Source organism: Rattus norvegicus, chromosome 7, assembly GCF_021556685.1.
Source record: "Rattus norvegicus strain SHRSP/BbbUtx chromosome 7, alternate assembly SHRSP_T2T, whole genome shotgun sequence".
NCBI classification, from domain to species: domain Eukaryota; kingdom Metazoa; phylum Chordata; class Mammalia; order Rodentia; family Muridae; genus Rattus; species Rattus norvegicus.
This window is the reverse complement of record NC_141540.1, coordinates 100,836,340-100,859,364: the sequence shown is the minus strand read 5'-3', so window position 1 is coordinate 100,859,364 and position 23,025 is coordinate 100,836,340. Positions and strand designations below refer to the sequence as shown.

The following is a 23,025-nucleotide window of genomic DNA, read 5'->3' as shown; positions in this document are numbered from 1 at the left end:
GAGGCAGCCCCTCAAAGTGTGACTGGTGTCAGTTTGTCCTCAGGTAAATCATAAACTGCCAGCCAGCTATCAGCACACCTTAGCTTGTTTTCCTTGGCTGGCAGCACACAGCCTCCCTTGACATGTGCTCAATATGAGTTACATGTTATTTCAAAGACAAACAGACCCAAGGGGAAAATAGATCTGTAGCTGCAAGGGTTCCTGGGACTCAAGCTGTCTTCTCCCTGAGAAGTGCCCAAGACAGGCAGGGGATGTCACCTGCTTGGACACAGGCAGATAGGGACAAGCTGGTGAGCTCATGTTTACTGACTGGAAGTTGTCTGGAACTCACGACTGAGCTCTGGTGATGTGACCCAGGGCCGACAACACTGGGAGCCCCAACGTAGCATTTGTCCGGCTCAGACTTCTCGTGTGAAGCTCAGATTCATCGGTCAGCACAAACCACTCTTTGTGGAAGTCAGCGCTGTTGGCCGGTCGCAGTGGGCGGGCTAGCATGCCTTGATGGCTAGCCAAAACTTGCTTCCTGCTGGCATTGGTGCAATGTCAAGAGACTTCTTAGTTTAGTGCTGGGTAGGGCTTAGAGGGAGGGTCGTGGGAGAGCCCTGGTAAGTAGAGAAGTTTTGGGCCCCCATCCCTGCAAGAACCCTCCAGCAAACAGCCAGGAGGATGTAAAGTGCCTCAAAAATGCCTGACTGGAACTAGAACTTGGTAGAATACTTAATTAGCATTCATGAAGCCGTGGGTTCCTCTCAGTACTCCCAACTGTAAACCGTGGTGATTTTCATGTGAGTTATCAGTTAGGACAAGGCTTTTCAAAAGTCAACACCTTTTAAAACAATCGCATAAGGAGCAAGCGGTGACAGAAGTGTGATGGGAACACTTGAACAATTGGTGGTCAGGAAGCACAGTCTTGGAAATTTCAACACACACACACACACACACACACACACACACATTAACTGAGGCTCGCTCTGAGTGGAGTGTCTGGTGCACGGGGTGGGTGACTGGAGGTCTCCGTCAAACCCCCAGCATTAGTTTCTTTTTCATCCCTGACAGAAAGAACATGAGGGAGGAAAGCTTTGTTTTGGCTGAGAGTTTCATCAGGAAGTTATCTGTCTACCATGGCCAGGAAGGCATGACACCTGGGAAGGAAGCAGGACCATGTGACAGTGACTCCTGCCACCCATGCTGGGTTGGGAAGTAGGAAACACAGGAGGGAACCGGAAGATACAAACTTCCTCCAGCCAGGCTCAACCTCCTAAAGTGGCGTCACTAAGTAGGAACCAAGTGTCCCAACTCGTGTGTGTGTGTGTGTGTGTGTGTGTGTGTGTGTGTGTGTGACATTTCACATTCGAACCATAATACATCTGTATACTTCCAACACACATGACACAAAGGTTGGCATGGTGAGGAGGGATGGAAGGTGTTTCTATCTCTCTGTCTTACTGACACTTCACTCGAGGCTGAGCCCTGGGAGACAGATGTGAAAAGATGCTCTCAGGAGAACCATCAAACCCAAGCCAAACAGTGAAATCTTCCCTGGCCAAGAGAGATTCATCAATCAAATTGGGAGGGAGTCCTTCAGCTCATGAGGATGTTAAAAAAAAAAGAAAAGAAAAGGAAAAAGTAGAAGTTAAAAAGACAGGGTAGCCAATACTTCATATTTATCTAAGGATCTTCAAAAAGTAGAGTGGCTGGGCGTGGTGACACACACGTTTAGTTCCAGTACTAGGGAGGCATACAGATCTCTGAGTTCCAGGCCAGTCAAGGCTACTGTGCCAATCTTGCCTCAAATCAACAAGAAAAGGTTATTTTATTTTATGGGTGTGTTTTTGTTTGCATATGGAAGGGCACTGTGTACACTCTTCATGTTCTCAGAGGTCAGACGAGGATGTCAGATCCTGTGGATCTGGAGTTACAGGTGTTCATGAGCTACCATGTGGTTGCTGGGAGCCAAACCTCGGCTCTTTGCAAGCAGTAAGTGCTGCCAACCACAGGACAGTCGGCCTACATTCCTGCTTCTTTTCTTCGACACAGTTACACTCTATAGATCTGTTTTGGAACTCTTAGACATCTACTTTCCTCTGTCTCCCAAGTGCTAGGTAGGATTAAAGGAGTGTGTCACTACACAGTCTTTTGAGCTTTTTCACTTAGAATCTTTATCATCTATCTATCTATCTATCTATCTATCTATCTATCTATCTATCTATCTATCTATCTAATAATTTCTTAAAGAAGCCATTAGCTTCATGAGGCATGGGAGGGGTTGGAGGATGAGAGGGAAATGACATAATCATATTTTAATTAAAAATAAAATAGATTTAAGAAAAGAATATAATGTTAAGAAGCTGTGAGTGGCTATCTGTATATTTGTGCTCTGTTTGGCTCTATAAATCAAACATGAGTCCATTCAGGTATACCTTGATGTCACCTGTGAAGTGTCAGAACCCTGGGCCCTGGCCCAGGAGTCTAGCTAACTGGGCTTAGGATGGACCTGGGAGTCTGAATTCTAATCAGCACTTCAAGTGGCTCATGAAGAGATCCTGGGTCTGACTGTGAGAAACTTAATGTGTTGGGGACACATATGCCTTAGATGGGAGACCACAGCAGAGCACCGGGAGGTCAGAGGGGAGGTTGCATCTGGCAACACGAGCTTCTCATGTTGCTCTGAGAACGAGAGCTTCATTACTTTGTGGCACCAGGGAGTCCTTTCAGGGTAGGGCCTGGAATGCTGTATCTATCTCAGAACTGGGACTTCAAGAGGTTCTGACCTGGGGTGGGCTGGGATTGACACAGGCAGCTGGAGGGAGGGGAAAGGGAGTAAAGGAAGAGATTACAATGAAGATCTTATGTTTGTAATCCAGTGGGTTGTTGTGAGGTGGTAGTAAGGGGCTGGTGCATTGCTTTTCAGTGGTCCACAAAGCCTTGCATCACGTAGTCATGGTTTTGCTCTGGCATCTGGCAGAAGGAGCCTATCATTGGTGTAGGGTATTTTCTCCCCCTTGGTGATGGAGAAGTCCCCTCTTTTGTCTAGGAAATGACAGACAGGTACTGATAACAAAGAAATTCAGCTCAGAACCTAAAGCATAGAGCTTCACACCCTCAGTTAATCAGAGAACCAAGGAAAGGTCCAGAGGGCACTCCAGAGGCTAAGGAAGGACACTGGCTTTCAAGGGTAGCCTGGATTATGTAGCAAGACCCTCAAATAAGTAAGTAAACAAAAGATTCCAGGACCTGAAGAGTTATTGGCAAATACAGGACAGAGGGCTGGGGTGTGTGTCTTCCATTCCTCACCACCTACGGCTCTTCTAGTGCTCTATAGACTGAGTCCACCTTTAAAAAAAAAAAAGGGAAGTAGTCAGAGAAGCTGGGGACTCCCTCCACAAAAGAACCAGAGTTGCTGAGAATAGGGTTCCCTTAAGGGGTTTCCACATTTGTTCTGTGGCCTGTCCCACCCAAGTAGCTCTTTCTCCTACACCATCAACATAATGACGCTTTAAAGAGTGGGTGTGGGTGGGTGTGGGTGGTTCTAGCTCAGCCCTCTTGGTTGACTTTGGACAACATCAGATTGTCACCAGGCATTGGTTTCCTCTCCTGTACCCAGAACTGTTGGATGAATCGACTAATGGATGTAAAATGTGTCAGATGAGTTCTCACTGATGCCAAATACTGAAAGGTCTGAAAGGAATTTTACCCATGTTACATTTCATTCTGGTATAACCCTCCAAGGATCTACCATTGTGTGACAAAACTCTTCTTGAGGAGATGCCACAACACACATGGACTTACCCCAGGTAGGGATCCCACAGAGATACCACCAAAGTCCAACTTGGTGAACTAATGAGTTTTATTGGGGTTACTCACAGGAATATGGGTGAGGGTTCACTTACAGGTCCAGAAATGACTCAAAGACAACCAAGGCCCACCCCAGCATGGGTGACAGCTCACAAAAGCTGGGGACCTGGAACCTGTTGTACAGCCTGCAGATAGCTCAAAAGATTGGAGAGTCCTTTCTAAGAAACTCTGGTCTAAATCTCTCCAGTCAGCTCTGCTGGTTTCTGCTTCTTCCAGGGAGATAGTTTGGGCTCAGAGTCCTTTGCAGCTTTTTCTCCTTCAGTAGCTCAGCTTGTTTGAGAATATTCTTTGCAGCTTGACTTCCTTCTGTCTGAGAGGGACTCTAAGCTTTTATTGCTTACTCTGGCAGGGAGGAGCCTAGTTAATCTGGTTAGTTTCAGGGATTTCCTGAAGTTGTTTTGAGTTGTTTACCTTCCCAAGTAAGGGGCTTCCTATGGGATAGAAGATTTTAAATGTAGAAGAAATGGTTGGGGATTTAGCTCAGTGGTAGAGCGCTTGCCTAGGAAGCGCAAGGCCCTGGGTTCGGTCCCCAGATCCAAAAAAAAAAAAAAAAAAAAAAAAAAAAAAAAAAAAAAAAAAAGAACCAAAAAAAAAATGTAGAAGAAACATACATATATAGTTTAACATATCTCCTCTACACATCTTGTCTTGCTTCTTTTCCTGTTACGGTGATGAAATGCTCAACAAATGCAATTTTAGGAGAAATGGTTTATTTTGGCTCCCAGTTTCAGAGTGTAGCCCATCATGGCAGGGAAGGCATGGCAGCAGGAGTATTAGGGATTGCCTGGACTTCATGAAGTATTGTTTAAAAATAAACAAAAATATTAGAAGCATAGGCTTACAAGGGAATATATTACATTGAAGATGTAGTTACTGAAACACTGAAAGTGATTGATAGGTAAGTTTTTGTTAACAGTAAGAACTGGTAGCAGCTTTAAATAAACACTTTTATTTCATCAAGCATTTTTTTCTGTTTTCCCCTGTTCTCTGGGAAGACCAAGTGCATATAGAGTAGACTGCCTGGACCATCAGGGTTAATGATCCTCAACTCTTTCTTACACTCTCATCCACTCCCACCCTCCCACCCTCACCTCTCCACTGCATTTCAATGTGAATTTCTCTTACCATACCTTCAACCTCACTCCTCTTTCTACCTTGGGATTTAATCTGCCGTCCACTCCACTGCCTTGGTTTCCTTTTCCTGTTACCATGATAAAATACCCAATGAAAGCAAGCCAAGGGAGAGGGGGCTTATTTGGCTCACAATTCCAGGTTACAGTCCATCATAGCTAGGACTTCAAGGTGGCAGGCAGGAGCATGAAGCAGCTAGTCCTGTCACACCCACAGTCAAGAGCAGAGAATAAACTGATGCCTGTTCAGCTAGCTTTCTCCCAGCGAAACCAGGATCCCCCGAATGGCACGGACCACAGTGGGCAGGTCTTCCCACCTCAGTTAATGTAATCAAGATAAGTCCTTCAGACGTGTCCAAAGGGTAGCCAGGTCTAGACAAGCCCTCACCGAGATGCTCTTCCTGTGTTGTGCCAACTTGACAAGACTATCCAACTAATACATCCATCCAAGGTGGTTTTTAATGTCAATAGTCTTTCTAGTTCTAGAGATTTGAGTTGAGTCAATTTTCCCCTCTGCACGGAGCTTCTTCACATTCTCTTGTCTTCCTCTATTGGCATGGACACCGGTGTCTGCACTTGGTAACGTTTTGGTGTACCTATTGACTAATTCCATCGTCTGTGTTATTTCTGGGTCTATTTTGACTGCATTTCGTCTTATCATGGACTATGTTTTCCATTTCTTTGTACACCTGGGACTCTACTTTGACATTAGACCTTGTTGATGTCCTCGCTGTGGTTGAGGCAGGGTTCTAGGTCTCCACTTCTGGCCTTGAGCTTGATGTGTAGCAGAGGCTGACCCTGAACTTCTGCTCCTCCCATCCCCCTTCCAAATTTGGGGGTCATAGGCATTTGCCACTATGCTCACTTCATACAAGGCTAGGGATGGACCCCAGGGGCTCATGAATGCCAAGCCAGCTCTTGGCTGAGCCACATCCCTAGCCTTAAGCTTAGCATTTTTTGTGCACTCTCAATTACTTCTGTGCCTTGTTCTGTTACTCTTAGTTCTAAATATTTGATTTTTTTTTAAATCAAAAGTGAGCAAACCCTTAGTGTACACACCCAAAGCATTCCTGCCATCTCTTTTTCTAAGGTCTATGACCTTTATACTTTAAACAATAAGAAATAGCAGAAAAATAATATTTTGTGGCTTGTGAAGATTAAATAAAAAGTTAAGTGCACATAAGTACACTTTATATCCACATATATAACATACACAGGAGAGGAAAATCAGACTCTGCATGAGTGTTTGCATTCTGCAACAGTGGAGTGGAGCTGCTGTGACAACCCCAGGGCCGTGGCTACTCACTGGCTGGCCCTCCACACGATTTGCTTACTCCTGCCTTTGAGGTACTCTGTAAATATTATTAATAAACATAAGAATGTCCTTTATTCTTTGCCCCACTCTACCAGGGGACCCATGAATGACAAAGTTTTCCTCTCAGACAAGTAGGAGAAGGAACTATATTGAGTGGACTGAAATTCTAATTTTGATTCCTGGGCTCTTCTTGCCATTCATCCCCAGCCCCAGGTGCTCTCCTCAGAGGCCATGCTGATGACCCACCAGGACTCCATCCGGTCCTCCATGCAGCCCTAGGGCTGGTCCTCTTCCAAGCCTCTCTTTTTCCTCATTCTCTACCCTGGGAACTTGACTCCTCAACTAGACAACACAATTCACACAGTAAGTGGTCACAGAGCCCCAAAGGTTTGTATGCCTGAAACCTGTTACTTGGATGATTGTAGTGAAGGCAGGTCAGGGAGATGGGGGTGGTGGCGCACACACCTTTGATCTCAACACTCAGGAGGCAGAGGCAGGCAGATTTCTGAGTTCAAGGCCAGCCTACTTCACTGAGTGAGTTCCAGGACAGCCAGGGATACACAGAGAAACCCTGTCTAGAAAAGCAAAAGCGAAAGACAGGAGAAGAAAATCTCATTGTTGTCTGTCTGCGATTATAAGAGCAACTAAGTGCTACATTTAATGTCCGTGCATGCTTGCCTGGTGCATGCACGTGTGTTTGTTTGCATGCGTGCGTGCGTGCGTGCGTGCCTGTGTGTTTACGTGTGTCTATTCTGTTGGGGACTGAATGCAGGGAACACCCAAGAGTACCACAGCTATACCACTGAGTCCCCAACTGATTATTTTAAAGAAGCAATCCTTGTAAATGTATCTTCACCGCAATAGAATATTAAATATTAAATATTAAAATATTTGTAATTTTGGTGGTTAGCAAAGTGGAGTATTTTTCCCACACCAATGTAAGTTCCAAAATCTTATCACAGTGCCCTGGGGCCACCCAAGGTCCCTGCCGTTGTGTTAACACCAACTTTTCCCCTATAAATATTAATAGTTCCTTAGATGGTCCTTTCAGGGCTTGCACTGTTATTTTGTACAAAATAAGCTGTTTTTCTCCCCTCTGGAGGAAAAAATCAACCAACCAAACAAAAAGAGTCCCAATTCCTTTAGTGTGGCATCCATATTTCATCACCCCCAGCCTTGTTTTTGCAGTTCTTTGGACTAATCAGTAGTATCTTTGGACTCTTTGTGAGCTGGTGATAGCCAGCTGCCCAGATTGGGCCTCGCACAGACCCAATGGTAGATTCTCTCAGGCTGGAGGAATGCCATTCCCAGGCGTGCAAAGCGCTTTCCTAACAGAGCTGTGCTTCAGGCTACTTCAGGCTTCATACTACTTATGACAAAAGACGACCTGAGTTGCTTCCTTGAAAACTGTATTCTAGGGGTTGGGGATTTAGCTCAGTGGTAGAGCGCTTGCCTAGGAAGCGCAAGGCCCTGGGTTCGGTCTCCAGCTCCGGGAAAAAAAAAAAAAAAAAAAAAGAACCGAAAACTGTATTCTAGTTTTGACTTTAAAGCCAGATCTGGGGCTGGGAATGCAGCTCAGCTGCCCTATATAACTGGGTGTGGTGACAGTCACCAGTTATCCCTGGCGGATTGAAATTCAAGGTCATTCCCTGCTGCTTCTGTAAGTTGGAGGCCAGCCTGAGTTAGGAGACAATGATTCAAACAAATACACAAACTTCCCGCCAGTTCTGGATTTGTTCAGGAAAATAGTCCCTACCAGTAAGTAGTTTCTTTCTTAAATTCTGGATGCTCTGCCATCTGCTGAATGATGAAGCTGTCCCCTGGGTCTGAGTTCCAACTTCCTAAGTGACAATAGGAACACGGAAGAGCCTGTCAGGTTGTTACTTCATTATGTACACACACACACACACACACACACACACACACACACACACACACACACACACACACACGAAACAACAAAGACTGCTGGGCAGTGGTGGCACACGCCCTTAATCCCAGGACTCAGAGGCAGAGGCAGGTGGACTGAGTTTCATGCCAACTTGTCTACAGAGCAAATTCCAGGACAGCCAGGGTCACATAGAGAAACCCTGCCATGAAACAAAATGAACAAAACCACATCAAACCAAAAGTAGGTGATCAGAATAAAGAAGCAGGTAAGATTGTTATTTCCTTTTGAGGCAGGGTTTCATGTAGACCTGGCTGGCCTCAAACGCAATATAAAACTAGACTTGGCCTTGGACTTCCGATTCTCCTGAACGTCCTAAGTTCTGGGATTACAAGTGTGCACTGGTCACAGCCAGTTTAGGGGGTGGAGCCCAGGTCCTCTTATGGAGGCGACTATTCTGTCAGCTGAGCTCCACACAGCCCTCATTCTTACAGTACTCTCAGAATTAATTGATTTACACCTTTATTCCTGCTTGGGGATCAAGTGTAAGATTTTGAACATGCCAGGCAAGTGCATTACCACTGTGCTGCTGGAATTTAATTGTTTTAGTGTCTGTCCGCTCCAGCTAAGCCCTTCAGAAGGAGGAATTTAAGTGCATACCAGACTAGCACAAAACATGGTGTGGAGTAGGCCTTGCAAATATTTACTGAGTAATAGTCAAGGATTCAACGTACACATCTGCTTCGACTATACAATGCAAGAGTCCCTGTTAGGTGCTTTCCTTCAAAAGGCCCAAGGTATCACCACAAGACAAACCCATTGTAAGTATGACAAAGTCCTAAGAGCTGTTAAAAAGAACTTAGGCAGATGTCACAATCTTCAGTGTATATGGAAAATCTGAACAGTGAAGTGATGTGCTCCAGGTGCATGTTAGTGGGGAAGGAGTATTGAGGGTTAACATACACACACACACACACCACACACACATACACAACCACACACATACACACCACATACACACACCATACACACACACACCACACACACCATACACACACACCACATCCACACACCATACACACACACACCCACCACACACACACCCACCACACACACACCCACCACACACACACACCACACATACACACACACACAACCACACACATACACACCACATACACACACCATACACACACACACACCACACACACACACACCACACACACACACCACATACACACACCATACACACACACACCACACACACACACACCAGACACACACACACCACATACACACACCATACACACACACACAACCACAACCACACACACACCACATACACACACCATACACACACACCACACACACACACACCATACACACACACACCACACACACACACCACACACACACACCACACATACACACACACACCCACCACACACACACCCACCACACACACACCACACATACACACACACACAACCACACACATACACACCACATACACACACCATACACACACACACACCACACACACACCCACCACACACACACACACCACACACACACCACACATACACACACACACACAACCACACACATACACACATACACCCACCACACACACACACACCACACACACACCCACCACACACACACACACACACCACACATACACACCACATACACACACCATACACACACACAACCACACATACACACACCACACACACACACACAACCACACACATACACACCACATACACACACCATACACACACACACACACCCACCACACACACCACACACACACCACACACACACCACACACATACACACCACACACACCACACACACACACCACATATATATATACACACACATACACACACACACACCACACACACACCATACACACACACCACACACACACCATACACACACAATACACACACACAGCACACACACAGCACACACACAGCACACACACACCACACACACACCCCACACACACACCATACACACATACCACACACACCACATACTACACCCCCCCACACACACCACACACACACCACATACTACACCCCCCCACACACACCACACACACACCACATACTACACCCCCCACACACACCCACATCCCCACCCCCCCAGAAGAATCTACAGTAAAATGGGGAAGGGAGCTGGAATGTTGGGAGCCCAACACAGCTGGAGAGCAGCTGATCTGCAGGAAGATGCAGATATGACATTATCCAATGGGGATTCACAAGACTAACATGGGTGGGGCAAGATTAGAGTCAGGAGACCAAGGAAGGCTAATGAATGTCATGTGAGAGGCAAGGAAGGAGGGCCTGGACTGATAGTCTGTACAGAAAGAGACAGGAAATAGAGGACTCCCAGTTTAGTCAAATTGGAGGGTATTTGGAGGGCGCAAGCCTGGGGGTGGGGTGGGTGCTGGTCTGAGAAACCACAGTGAGGGAGAAAGAGGTAGCTGGTTGATGAGGCATGGGCCCTGGAGGTAGAGGGTGGTTTGTTCCAGTATGGGATTAACCAGGCAAGCCTGTGACCTTGGGCAAAGGAAAAGACGGAGTGTCAGTTTAATTACTTGTAAAATGGAACAATAACAAGGATCTCTGGGACTCCGGGGAGAATCAGGTCGGAGGACACCTTGAAAGCAGTGGGCTCCGGTTCTTGAGACCTGCAGTTTTCTGCCGTTGTCAGGGGCATCCCAGCCGGGCTAGGACTTGCAGAAGGAGCAGTTTCTAGTTGAATGGACACTCGGTTTGAAGTTCTTTATGGTGAAAGGGAAATATTGTATCTGTTGGTTTTTCTGGTAATGTTTAAAGCTCACCAAGCTGGAAGGTTTCTTCAAAGAGCTAGCAATAAAAATGCCACACCCACACAATTATCCACATCTTAGTAATACCCGAAAGATTCGGCTAGAGAGGCCACTCATGGGCCTTCTCGCCATCACAGAGGGGACTCCTAGGGCTGTCCTGGGAAAGATGACATTTTCCTACCTCATCTTTGATTAAGAACTGCTCTCCTTTAAGGGAAATTTGTACTGAGTTTTGTTGTTGCTGTCCCAAGGCTGAACTCCCATGGTGTGAGGTCATGTAGTGGGTAGTACATGTTCTACTAACGGGATATACTTCATTTACTTCCTTGTGAAACAAAGACTTGCTAAGTTGACATGAATTCCTTTCCAAACAGGATTCTTCTTCCTTCTCTTGCTCCCTTTTGAGGGAGGGTCTCACTAGGTTATCCCAGGTTGGTCTCAAACTCCTACCCAGTAATCCTATCGCAGCCTGTCATAGGATGCTCTTTCAAAAGGGTGCCATCACACCAGGAAATTAGGGGAAAAAGTTTCAGGGTTTTTGAAAACTCCTGCAATCAAACTGAGAATGACAATCAGGATATGAACCCTCGAAGAAAATAAATCTCCAGTTGTAGTGAAGCATGGAAGGCAGAGGCTTCCATCTCCATGGAGGAAGTCTATGGATTTGAGTCCAGCCAAAGCTACATAGTGAACCCTTATCGAGAGAGAGAGAGAGAGAGAGAGAGAGAGAGAGAGAGAGAGAGAGAGAGAGAGAGAGAGAGAGGCAGAGACAGAGAGACAGAGACAGAGACAGAGAGACAGTGACAGAGGACAGAGACACAGTGCAAATTCTACATTCTACTACTGACAAATGCAGAACTCTTGCTAGGATATATACTACTTTGCCTGTCCACAGAGGAATGGTGTTATTTAGCATTTCCCCCGCAGGCTGATAAAGTAGCTGTAGCAATATACTGGAATTCTCTTTGGAAAGAACTGGGAAGATGGAAATCGAATTTTGGGCGAGCCTCCTCTGTGGGCTCCTATCTGTTAAACCAAGTATTGCACAAAAGGGCCACATTCCTAGAGAAGTGTGTTTGCTCTGGCTTAAACATAATCATTTCCTCAGGAAAGCCTGATTCAGATAAAGACTATTAGGAAACCCACAATCTCTCGGCTTCCAGGAAATGGAATGCCTTTATTTATTTTGAATCCTAAGAAAATGCATTAAACATTTGCCGCTGCCAGTCAGAGCACGCTTTTAAATGCAAAAGCATGTTGGTTCCTGGCCTTGCCCTCGAGAGTGCCATACCTATACTGGGTGCATTTTAGTCAGGCTTATTTTCTCACACATGTGCCCTGATTTACTTACAAAGGTTTTCATTCTTTTTTTTTTTTTTCCTTTTTAAGACTTTATTACAGATGGTTGTGAGCCACCATGTGGTTGCTGGGACTTGAACTCAGGATCTCTGGAAGAGCAGTCAGTGTTCTTAATCACTGAGCCATCTCCCCAGCCCCCAAAGGTTTTCATTCTAAATGTGGCTTTGGATGTCTTTATTTACTGAGCTCTTAGCAGAATGCAAAATCACGGCAAGTTCATACATGTGTCATCATACTGCTTCATTTATCTCTCACTATCTTCCCCCCAGTCCTCCCTCCTTTGAAAATAATTTCAGACACTAAGTAAATATTTAAGGAAGGCCAGAGCGTGAGATTCAGAGTCCAGACCTCAAGTTCTAGTCCTCATCCGGCCCCTTCTGAGCTGTCACTTTGTTTTGTCTTTGTTATTTTGCTTTTTTGAGGCAGGGTTTCTCTGTGTAGCCCTGGCTGTCATGGAATGTAAGTCTTGTCTATAGAAGAGGCTGGCCTTGAACTAATAGAGATTGGCTTTCACCTCTGTCTCCTGAGTGCCTGGATTAAAGGCCTGTGCCACATCCCCTGCCCAGCTCTGAGCAGACACTCTTGGACAGCGATTTTTCATCTTGGTGCTGGAAAGTGGGAACAGTGACCACTCACTAGGCTGAGGATTATGGGAGCTGATGTATACATAAAGGATTAGGGCCTGGTACACAGTCGGTACTCAATAAATGTAAGCCATTGTTCATTATCCTTTGTTCCCTGGTACAGTCAGTGTGTGCTTCCCTTGGCTCAAATGAGCAATCTAGTTGATAAAAAGGTTTCTGGGGAGTCAGCAGATTAGCACTTTCATACAACCAGAGTGGAAGAGTCCGGACATGTGTCTCATTTATGCATTTAAGGCGGTCTTGCTAGGCAGCCTAGGCTGGTCTCCAGCTCTGAATCCTCCTGTCTACTGGGATCACTGGTGTGTATCCCCAGCGCAGCTCTCTGCAAGACAGTCAAGTACAGGTTCTTGCTGATCACTGTTGGACTAACAGGGCTGGGACAAATTGCCTTATTAATATTTTTAAATAAAATAAAATAATTATACCATTTCTTCCCCTCTCTTTAATCCTTCCCACGTACCCCCGCCTTGTCCTCTCTCAAATTCAAATTCATGACTTCTATTTTTTGTTGCATATATATTCATGTATGTGTATATATTCCTAAGTATATAAATAAAACGTGCTCAGCTCATGTATTATTACTTATATGCATATGATACCAGTTGGCATTAGATAACCCACCAAGGACTCTTTCCCATGGAAGACTTATTTCTCATACTCTTGTTATGCCTCATTGAGTAGTCTTTTGTCTAGCATTGAGGCCTCCTGAGCTTTCCCCTTTTGAATTCTTAGTCAGGATTTTCCAAGACTCTGAGAACGTTATAGGCTCTTGCTATTGTCCTTAGTTGTCCCCAGAAGTTGAAGGTTAAGTCCCTGTTGCTGCCGACACCTTGTACTTGGACACAGGACCTAGAGGGTGAAGTCGGCTGCTGGGAGTATTCTGAGTGCTCAGAATGTGGTGGCTTCCCAAGTGATACCGGAGGCCTGCTAGGGACACAGCTATGTTGACATTAGGGATGGGCATTCTTACAGTTGCCCCAGGGGGTGTGTTCCTGGAACATTCTATACCATTCAGAAAGCCATCACAAGTGACAACATTTCCAAACCCAGCATTGTCAACCACAAGTAGCCAGGGGTGACTTCTGGCTCTGCTCTATAACCAGCCATTTGCTCCCTCACAGACATGGCAGCTGGGGAGGGGCTGCTTTTCATCTTAATTATCACTGCAAAGACACTTTTCAGTTGAACCATTATACAAACTATTTAGAAGTCTGGGAACCCTTTACACACTGTGAGAGATCTAGACAGGATCGTGCTGAAGATTATCAAAGTTTTATTTAAAATTTCAGAGCACTTGAAAATAAAGACTATAATGTACTTGTGTTTTTATTGTGTAACTTAAAAAATGCTTTCAATTACAATTAGCCTTGAGGGTCACTGCAGAGCTTGCCGGGCCTATTGCTGTGAACGCTCACTCTCTGGTGGCTGTGGGGAGGTAGGCTGCTGACACCCCTGTGGGCAGGGGGCTGGCTCCTACTCGGAGTGGCGCTTTTTCTTCTTGTTGTGGCTCTCGATTGCCCTTCTCAGGGCTTCATCCGGAATGAGATCTGACATTCTCATGTCTGTGTGGCTACAGCCAATTTTTGGGCAACTGTGAGGGAAAAAAAACAAACAAACCCATCAGCCCATCCCACTGCCATGCCTTAAACATTAACTTCTCTCACAGTGGGGCACTGGAATGAGGACACTTTACTAAAACAAAAACAAAACAAAATAAACAAAAAACCGAAACAAACCAAAAAGCAAAAACAACAACAACAACAACAACAACGACAATGACAAACCAAAAACCCAAGAAAAAAGCCAAACCCCTCTCAAACCCAGAGTCATGCACACATACCCATTTTTTCACCAAGGGCAGCTTGGTTTGGGGCTGGGGAAGCAAGCAGTGTAGGAGCAGCCCCTACACTTGGGCTTGCTTTCTGACAGGAGGTAGACAGGCAGTCACCAAGTAGCCAAATAGCACGCCACAACAGCAGGGAAGCAATGCAGGACAGAAGGAGCATGGGGGAGGGGGGCAGGCTTGCATGTGCTCTAGGCTGCCCAGAAGGCTTGAATGGGTGCTCTGCAGTGAGAGCAAAGGAGGTGAGACCAGGGCAATGCTCCTCTGGATTGTTATTTTGCTTTGAGTCATGGTCTTATGTACCCAGGTTGTCTTTGAACTTCCTATTGATGCCATTACTCTAATGCTAGGATTACAGGCATGCACCATCAACACCTGACTTTATGCTGTGCTGGACGCGTGCGTGTGTGCGTGTGTATGTGTGTGCGCTCAAACCACCCAGGGCTTCATGCGTGATAGGCTCAAGCTCTACCAACTCAGTTACTTCCTTAGCCCTGGGTATCATTTTAAATAGGAACACCGCCTGGAGGACTTTTAGATAGGGATGGGATTAGTGTCTTTTAAAAAACTCACTCTAGCTACTTACAGAGGACAAAAGGCTAAAGGGCAAAGGGTGAAGGGTGAAGCAGAGGAAATAGTTGGGGGTCCCACAGAAGTCCAGGAAGGGTGAGGCAGTCAGGCTCCAACACACACTGGGGCATGGGGCCTGAGACTAGGGACGGAAGGCAAGTAAGCAGAGCCAAGCTGGAGACAACTGCAGGCCCTATGCTGTGCTGGGAAGAGAACACAGGATAGGAGTCTTGCCTGGACTCCAGCCCTCTGAATGCCACTAAACCTCTCAATGGAGACACTGAGTGGGACTGGGCACTGGCCAGAAGCCTGAGGTGAGTGAATTAGTAATGTGAGTCACCAGAAAAGGGTGGAACTCAGGCCTCGCACAGTTAGCCGGCTCATTGGAGGGCGTGTTTGGACTGAATCACCTGATTTCTTTTTACTGTGAACAAGGTTTGGGCAGGGCTAAGTGCCCCGTGTTTGGAGTCAAGCTCATGCAGGTCATGAATTCTCTCAACCACCTGATTGGTGGCTGAGATAAACTTTCTGAGCCTGGGTTTCCCTGCTATAAAATAGGGGCAGGGTCCCCATTCCACAAGGCACCAGGTCCCACAGTGCTCCATTGTGTTCCTCTATTTTACCATCTCCTAGGCTGGCCACTATTCTCCCGGAAGGTTTTAAGTTATCTGGTCTATCTGCACTTAAACAGACCCTGTGCACACACACACACCATTCATGCATTCAGAGTGCTTCTGTGTGATCAGCTCTGGGCTAGGTTCTAATCACATAACCTTAAGGACAAACATGGCTCTGACCCACACAAAGCTCGGCCCCATGACCTGAGACAGCTCTTCAAAAGGGACAGAAGACACAGGGGAAAAGGTAAGAGGCCGAGCGAGCGAGGGAAGGGAACCTGACCTGGGAGCCTCAGTGAACCAAGTCCTAGGAAAGGCAGGATAAGGTAGGAAAGAGAAGGCATTTCCTGGCTTTGATCTTGGGGTCAGGGAGTGTTTGCAGCACAGGGGCTTTCCCTGGGCAGTGTGCAGCCCATGTGCAATGAACAGTAAGCTTGAGAACGGGAATTAATTTTGAAATGCTAAATGTATCTTGTATATTCAGGCACATGAGCGCTCGATATCTCTCTCTCTCTCTCTTTCTCTCTCTCTCTTTCTCTCTCTCTCTGTCTCTCTCTCTCCCTCTCTCCCTCCCTCCTTTCCTCTCTCCCTCCCTTCCTTCCTTTTCTTTCTTTTTTCCTGGAGTCTTGCTGTGTACCCTCCTCCCTACCCCACCAACTCCCTCCTGCTCGCCCCGCCCCGCCCCGCCCCGCCCCGTGTAAGTTGAAATCTCTAAGGATGAGACAAGGAAGACACACACACACATTTAGGACTTAGAAATGGAGACTGCCATCCCTGAGGCTTCCCTGACATGGAAATGCAGAACAGGAGGTTTCTGGAGTGAACATCCCTGGAGGCAAGCCCTGAGCCCTGTTTCTGACTACCAGGCCTTGGGTGCAGTGGGCTCTGAGAAGCACATCTACGTCCATCTGCCAGACAGTGAATAAGCGGTGGAGAGGGAAGTGGGGAGTGAGGGGGGAGGACTTCCTGATGACATCAGTGGCTTTAGTCAGTAAATGAGGGCATTCTGAGAATGGCTGACGGAATTAACCACACCACTGGGCTGAGAGGAGGCGCCCACATTCATGTTGATGGGATGGAGCCTGGTGAGGTCTGTGTCATGCAGAGGCAGGCTCTGGGGACAGGGATATAAATCAAGTATCTGAGGGGAGCTGGGTGACCTGACAACAAAGATACAACAAAGATACAAAATGGAAGAGCCAAGTGGTATATGCCTATAATCCCAGCAGCTGGGAGGCTGAGGCAAGACTGAACTATACAGAAAGTTCTAGGCTAGTCTGGGCTATATAGTGAGACCATCTCCAAAAGAGGGGCGAAGACCTAGTAGTAGTCAGCTCCCCTAATGCTAACACTGTCCAAGTGACGTACAAGGCTTCTCCTGCAAACAGGTGAAGGCAGTTCTTATCTTCTGCAGGCATCCGACACAGCAAGAAATCACGGCCACTGAAGGCCATGAGCTCCAGGCCTCACCACACAGCAGTTGTCATTCTAACCACAGTTAACCAGTCCTGTCTCTTCAAACAAGGTGGCTCAACAAGGGACAGGATGAGCACAAGGCTGAACAGTATGACTGAATCGCTGGGGAGACTTCCTGGAGGAGAGGCTGGACAGGAAGCAGGGCACAGTCTTGTTTCCCACCCCACCCCACAGAAACGAACAAGTTTTTAAACTAAAAAGGATAAGAAAAGGCCATGATGCCATGGGCTTGAATCAGGGCATTCCTGCTCTGAGAAACAACACTACCCAAGCATTAGGCCATAATCCCCAGGACATCCTGGTGAGCAAGTCAGGTGTGGCAACACCTTCAACACCATCAAATCATCCCCAGGAAGGGCTCAGATGCACAGGCCTGGAAGGAGAGGCTGGTCCTGAGCCTGGGTCAGCCACAGGGCAGAGCATTCCTTAGCAGCATGGGGTAAACTTAAGAGTCTATGCTAAGGAAAGGTGCAGAGGGTCCAGGGGCTTCAGGGAGTCGAGGCCTCAGCCTGAGCCTGAGCCTGAGCCTGAGCCTGAGCTTCAGCTCGTGACCACACAATGTTGAGCATCTAGAGGCGCAGATTTGGGCTCCTAGAATACCAAGGTTTGGCCCATAAGCAGCTAGACAGACGCCTCTGGCATTAGAGTTGGGTAGATTCCTGACATACCTACACTCAGACAGTAATTCTGTCCATACCCTCCAAGTCCAGGGTGATGTGTCACAAAGCAGTGAGGTAAGCATAATGACTGATTGTCGTAAGGGCCCCACAGCTGTGTGTTCATACTGCACAGTAGTGTACTTCCTGTCAGGTATGTGTGTACGCAGCCGTGTACATGTGTAGGTGCTGTGGAAGTCAGAGGACAGCCTTAGTTGCCCTACTCAGGTTTGCATTTGTTTTTTTGTTTGTTTGTTTACTTCTGAGAGGTTCTTTCACTGGCCTAGAATGTGCTAAGTGTCCACTAAGGCTGGCCAGCCACTGACCCTCAGGGGTCTGTCTGTCTGTTTTTCATCTCCCTCCCTGTTCCCAGTGCTGGATTACAAGTGAACTACTGTACTTGGTTCTTTTGTGTGAACTCTGGGGATGAGCACAAGCCTCACTGAGCTATCTCCCTGTCTTCTCCACAGCCCAGAAACAAACAGGCCAGTAGAGATCTGAAAGGAATTTCCTATCGGCCCCAGGGTCCCTGGACTTTCGAGTTGATGTAACTTCCACTAGAGAGATAAAGACCCTGGCTGAGAGGCTCAGTTATTTGTTGGGGATTCTGCTTTGCCACCACACATTCACTTCTCGGACACGCTTGGAATGCCTGTTGAAGAGCCAGAAAGCCAAAACAGTGGGCTGGGGGCAAAATCATTTGTAGTGCATTAACATGGAGATCAGCAGGCAGCTTCATTTGTGAGAGAATAGCTTTATGATTAAGAGCTCTGTTTTAGGAAATGACTGTAAGCTACACTTAGGGTGAAAAGCTCCACGAGACTATTCCACCTCAGTGCAGTGGAGAGGCCTCCACGGTCTGAAGCATGCTGGGAAAGTTCAGATGGTACCCAGTAACACAGTGTGCCTGGGACTCCAGTAACATAACATAATTGGAACAGCAGAAAGAAACAGTTCTCTCACAGGATGTGTCACACACATTTTTTAAACAGTGCTTCATGGGAAATGACACTACTTCATGCTGAATCAGAAACCTACAGAGTAAGCTGTGAGCAGAACCCAAGTTCTAATCTGCTTCCATGTGTGCTTTGTACTTGACACTGGCTCTGTGACGTCAGCGCCTCGTCCTGGGTGTGGTTTAGGACGCTTCCCACGGGGTCTTCTACCTTGAGTGCAGTAACTGCTGAACAAGAAGCTGCCTGGAGCTGACAGCACTGGGCTCTGAGTCCTCCGTGCTGAGGCTTCACAGTAAGGAGAGCTTATGCCGGGCCAAGGCTCTGTCTTGCCTCCCCAGAGCTGTGTCGCAGTGACACCTGCCCGCTTCTATACTCATAGCTACATCATTCTCAAGGCTGCCTCAGTCACCTTCTAAGGGTAGAGCCGCTGGCCTGGACCACTGCTGTTTTCAAGGGCTGTATTTCTCTGATCTCACTCTCAGAACTCCTGCTGGCCACTTTCCTCTCTTCCACCTCTCCTGAGAGCAATGACAGCTAGCAACTGCCTCTGGACAGTCAAAAGAATGAGCAGTCATCTTCCCTCTGCCTCCTCCCCAGTTTCAATCAGTTGCCACATTCTGTTGGGCACTTGCACACACCTCACCTCCATGTGCATGCTCACTCTGTGTAACAGAATGCACTGTGGGGCACCACCCTGGCACCAGCACAAGCCTTGAGCACCTGTCCCCTGCACTGCCTCTGTAGTAACTTCCTCAGCTCCACGATGGCTCCTCCTAATCCCCCTTCTCTACAAGGTCTCCTGTGCCCATGTTGAAGATGCGGCGGAAGCTTGAAGACAAGGATGAAGGGCTCATGGTTACTGAGTCTTACTGTGTATGTGCCTGGTCCTTTAGCTACTGCACAAAATATCTTAAGTTTCAGAAGCACCAGTGAGAAAACCACAACTATCACCATGAATTTACAGACAAGGAAAGTGAAGAAATGGACATTCACGGCTCTACGATAGATCTCTAGCCTATGGTACGGTGTCATTCCACTTTCCTGCCACAACAGTAACCAACACCGGGCCTACCGCCCACCAAGTGGAAGCTGGTCTGGCGGGGTGCGTGGGGTGAAGGCTCTGGTCAAGGAGCCGTTTTTTGATGAGTGTAGAGGAGCATGCTTTTATTCCAAGCACTCAGTAGGCAGGGCCAGGTGGATCTCTGTGAATTTAAGGCTAGCCTGGACTACACAGTGAGTTCTAGGATGGCCAAGGTCACACAAACAAGCGAGCAAACTAACTAACTAACTAACTAACCAACCCAGTTAAGAACTTCTTTGCTCTTTGTTATATGTATGCGGTTTTGCCTGCACCTATGTCTGTTGTATCACCTGCATGGTGGAACTGAAGACAGAAGAGGGTGTTGGGTCCCCTATGCTGGAGTTTAAGATGGGTGCTGAGACCTGATCTCTGGTCCTCTGGAGAGCAGCAAGTCCTTTTACCTGCTGACATCACCCATGGCACATCGTATACTTCTCTGCAGCTTTCCTTCTCAACAGGCACTATGGGCATTTCTCCACTGGGACTGCTGTCCCACCCCACAGCGCCAGGGAAATGCCTCCGCTTGGATCTGAGACAACTGAACCTTATACTTTCCTGTACACACGTTTCCTGCTCTTACGGAAACATAATGGTTTATAGTACAAAAGACAGTATTTTCCTCCTGTCCTTCCATAGATTATAGCAAACCACTGTATCTTTGCACTGCAGTATAATAGAAATTGTGGTGAGTACTGACTTTGGTTTCATAAAAAACCAAAAAACAAAAAACCAACAACAACAACAAAAAAAAACAACAAAAAACTGGAAAATGATTTTTGGCTTGGGGTTAGGATAAAATCTCAAGAGTTACTAAAATGGCTGTAAAGACAGTTCTGTCCTTTTTGTGCTATGTATTTATGGTGTTCTTGGAATTGACAACTAGAAAATCAAAAGTTTCAATCAATTCTAAAAACACTGAAGGTACTCTATCCTGCAGTATCAAATATTCAGTAATATTTAATTCATTATCTTTAATAAATAGTAAAATATAAACACTGAAGAACTGTCTTTGAATACATGCTTATCATTTACTATTAGTAAATGCTTAACTTGTATACTATTTTATATAGCTGTATAGTCAGGGCTGGATAAAGAGCACCTTAGCTGAGGTGTCTGGAGGGAATGATGCAGTGGTTAAAGCATTTGCTGTGCAAAGACGAGGATTAGAGGTCAGATCCCTGGAGCCTGTGGTCTCCCCACCTACAATGTCAGACTCAGAAGGTAGAGACAGGGGTCTCTGGGGGACACACTGCCCAGAACGACTAGCCGTATCTGCGAGCTTGGGCTTTGCAAGATCTTACCTCTAATCAAGGAAGATCCAGACAACAACTGGGTCTCTACATGCATGAGCACACAATGTATATGGATACCACCTTCACAGGTGCACCTGTACACATGAACACACATGCAAACACACCACACACACATGCACATGGAAAGAAGAAAAGGGGGGAAATCTGACCTAGTAAAAAGAGGTTACAATGCAAAACTTCAAGAGGCTCCTAAAGCCCCTTCACTATTTTCCTTTACTTCTTTTTTTTTTCCCCCTTTTTTTTCCGGAGCTGGGGACCAAACCCAGGGCCTTGCGCTTGCTAGGCAAGCGCTCTACCACTGAGCTAAATCCCCAACCCTTTCCTTTATTTCTTAAGGCCTGATAACAGTGTCATCTTTGAAAACCTCTAGCCTTTTTCCATTCAGACTTAGTGGCTATTACTAGTCTACGAACATTTTTAGGTGTCTGCTCCCCCAGGTTATGGAAGCATGACAGGGAGAGGAGGCTTCCTTAGATGACAAGTACCACTTAAATGCTTGCAAGTATTGTGTGTCGTTCAAACCAGGGAATGGGCGTTAGAAAGTCTGAGGCGTACTTGAGAAGGTATCTAAGTGTGGGAACATGCTGCACTGACCCTGGGGCTGCTGGTAGGAAACTGAGTCATGCATTGTATTAGTCCCTGCCCTTTCCACCCCACTTTGGCAGAGTATCATACACACACTGCCAGAAAGAGATGCTGCCAGAGACAGCTAACTGGGAGGCACTCTCAGTAATTATGCTGACCCTGTCTGGCTTGTCAGAGGAGGAACACAGGGAAAAGTTAACAGAGAAGGAAGGCTTGGAAATTCAAAAACAAAATGATGCTTGTCGGTCAAATGTCAAGGTCATCAGGGAATACAGGATTTGGACTCTAAGGCAGAGATGCAAAACAGATAGAAATGAAGGAATGGTTTCTATTTGTGGCTTAATGGTCGCAAACCCATTTGTCTTCCAGAGTAAAGACTGTAAATCGCTTGACTGAGGGGCCAAGGAGCTAGCTATCTCTGGTCTTCAGTTGCTATCTCTCAGCCCACACCCACATGGGGAGGGGAGGGGAATTCCAGTTCTTGGTCTGGGTGATGCAGAAGCAAAGCACACATCACAGGGGCTGCTATCAGAGCCTGAGAACGGTCACACCTGCCATTCCATTCCTGCGATAAGAGCTCAGGAGATGCCAAACCCAGTCAGCTTCAGTGTGGCCCACTGAGGACTCTTCACAGGCACAGAGCCATGGTCCTGGGTTGGAGGTAGGGAGAGAAGGGACGGAAGATTCCGAGTTAAAAAAATTCTTATTGGTGAGTTAGCCATGGATTAACTGAAACCGTTTGGGAAATTATTTGCACGATTAAATGAAAGCATTTCTTTGATAATGCAGTCTTTTGATAATGTCATCTTCCTCACCAAGATCACTAGATGTGAATTCTTGTCTTAGAATGTTTAAAACCAAAGGAAGCAAAGAATAAGGTGATTCCTCC

The 23,025-nt window shown here is 46.6% G+C and overlaps 1 protein-coding gene across 14 annotated transcripts in view; it reads right to left on the bottom strand.

The window, feature by feature from the left end:
- Positions 1 to 1,649: 1,649 nt before the first annotated feature.
- The window catches only part of Nsmce2 (NSE2 SUMO ligase component of SMC5/6 complex), a 231,150-nt gene continuing 209,774 nt past the window's right edge, over positions 1,650 to 23,025 (bottom strand). For 4 of the 14 annotated variants that reach the window (XM_087556476.1, XM_087556490.1, XM_087556484.1 and 1 more), the window contains one exon: positions 14,296 to 14,630. In XM_087556476.1, coding sequence (XP_087412602.1) covers positions 14,513 to 14,630 — 118 coding nt within the window. In that variant the 3' untranslated portion in view covers positions 14,296 to 14,512. Of the gene's footprint in view, positions 3,334 to 7,426; positions 8,142 to 14,289; positions 14,631 to 16,689; positions 22,787 to 23,025 lie in introns of those variants that run through there. The other 10 variants (XM_087556479.1, XM_087556482.1, XM_087556481.1 and 7 more) reach the window with 9 other exon arrangements.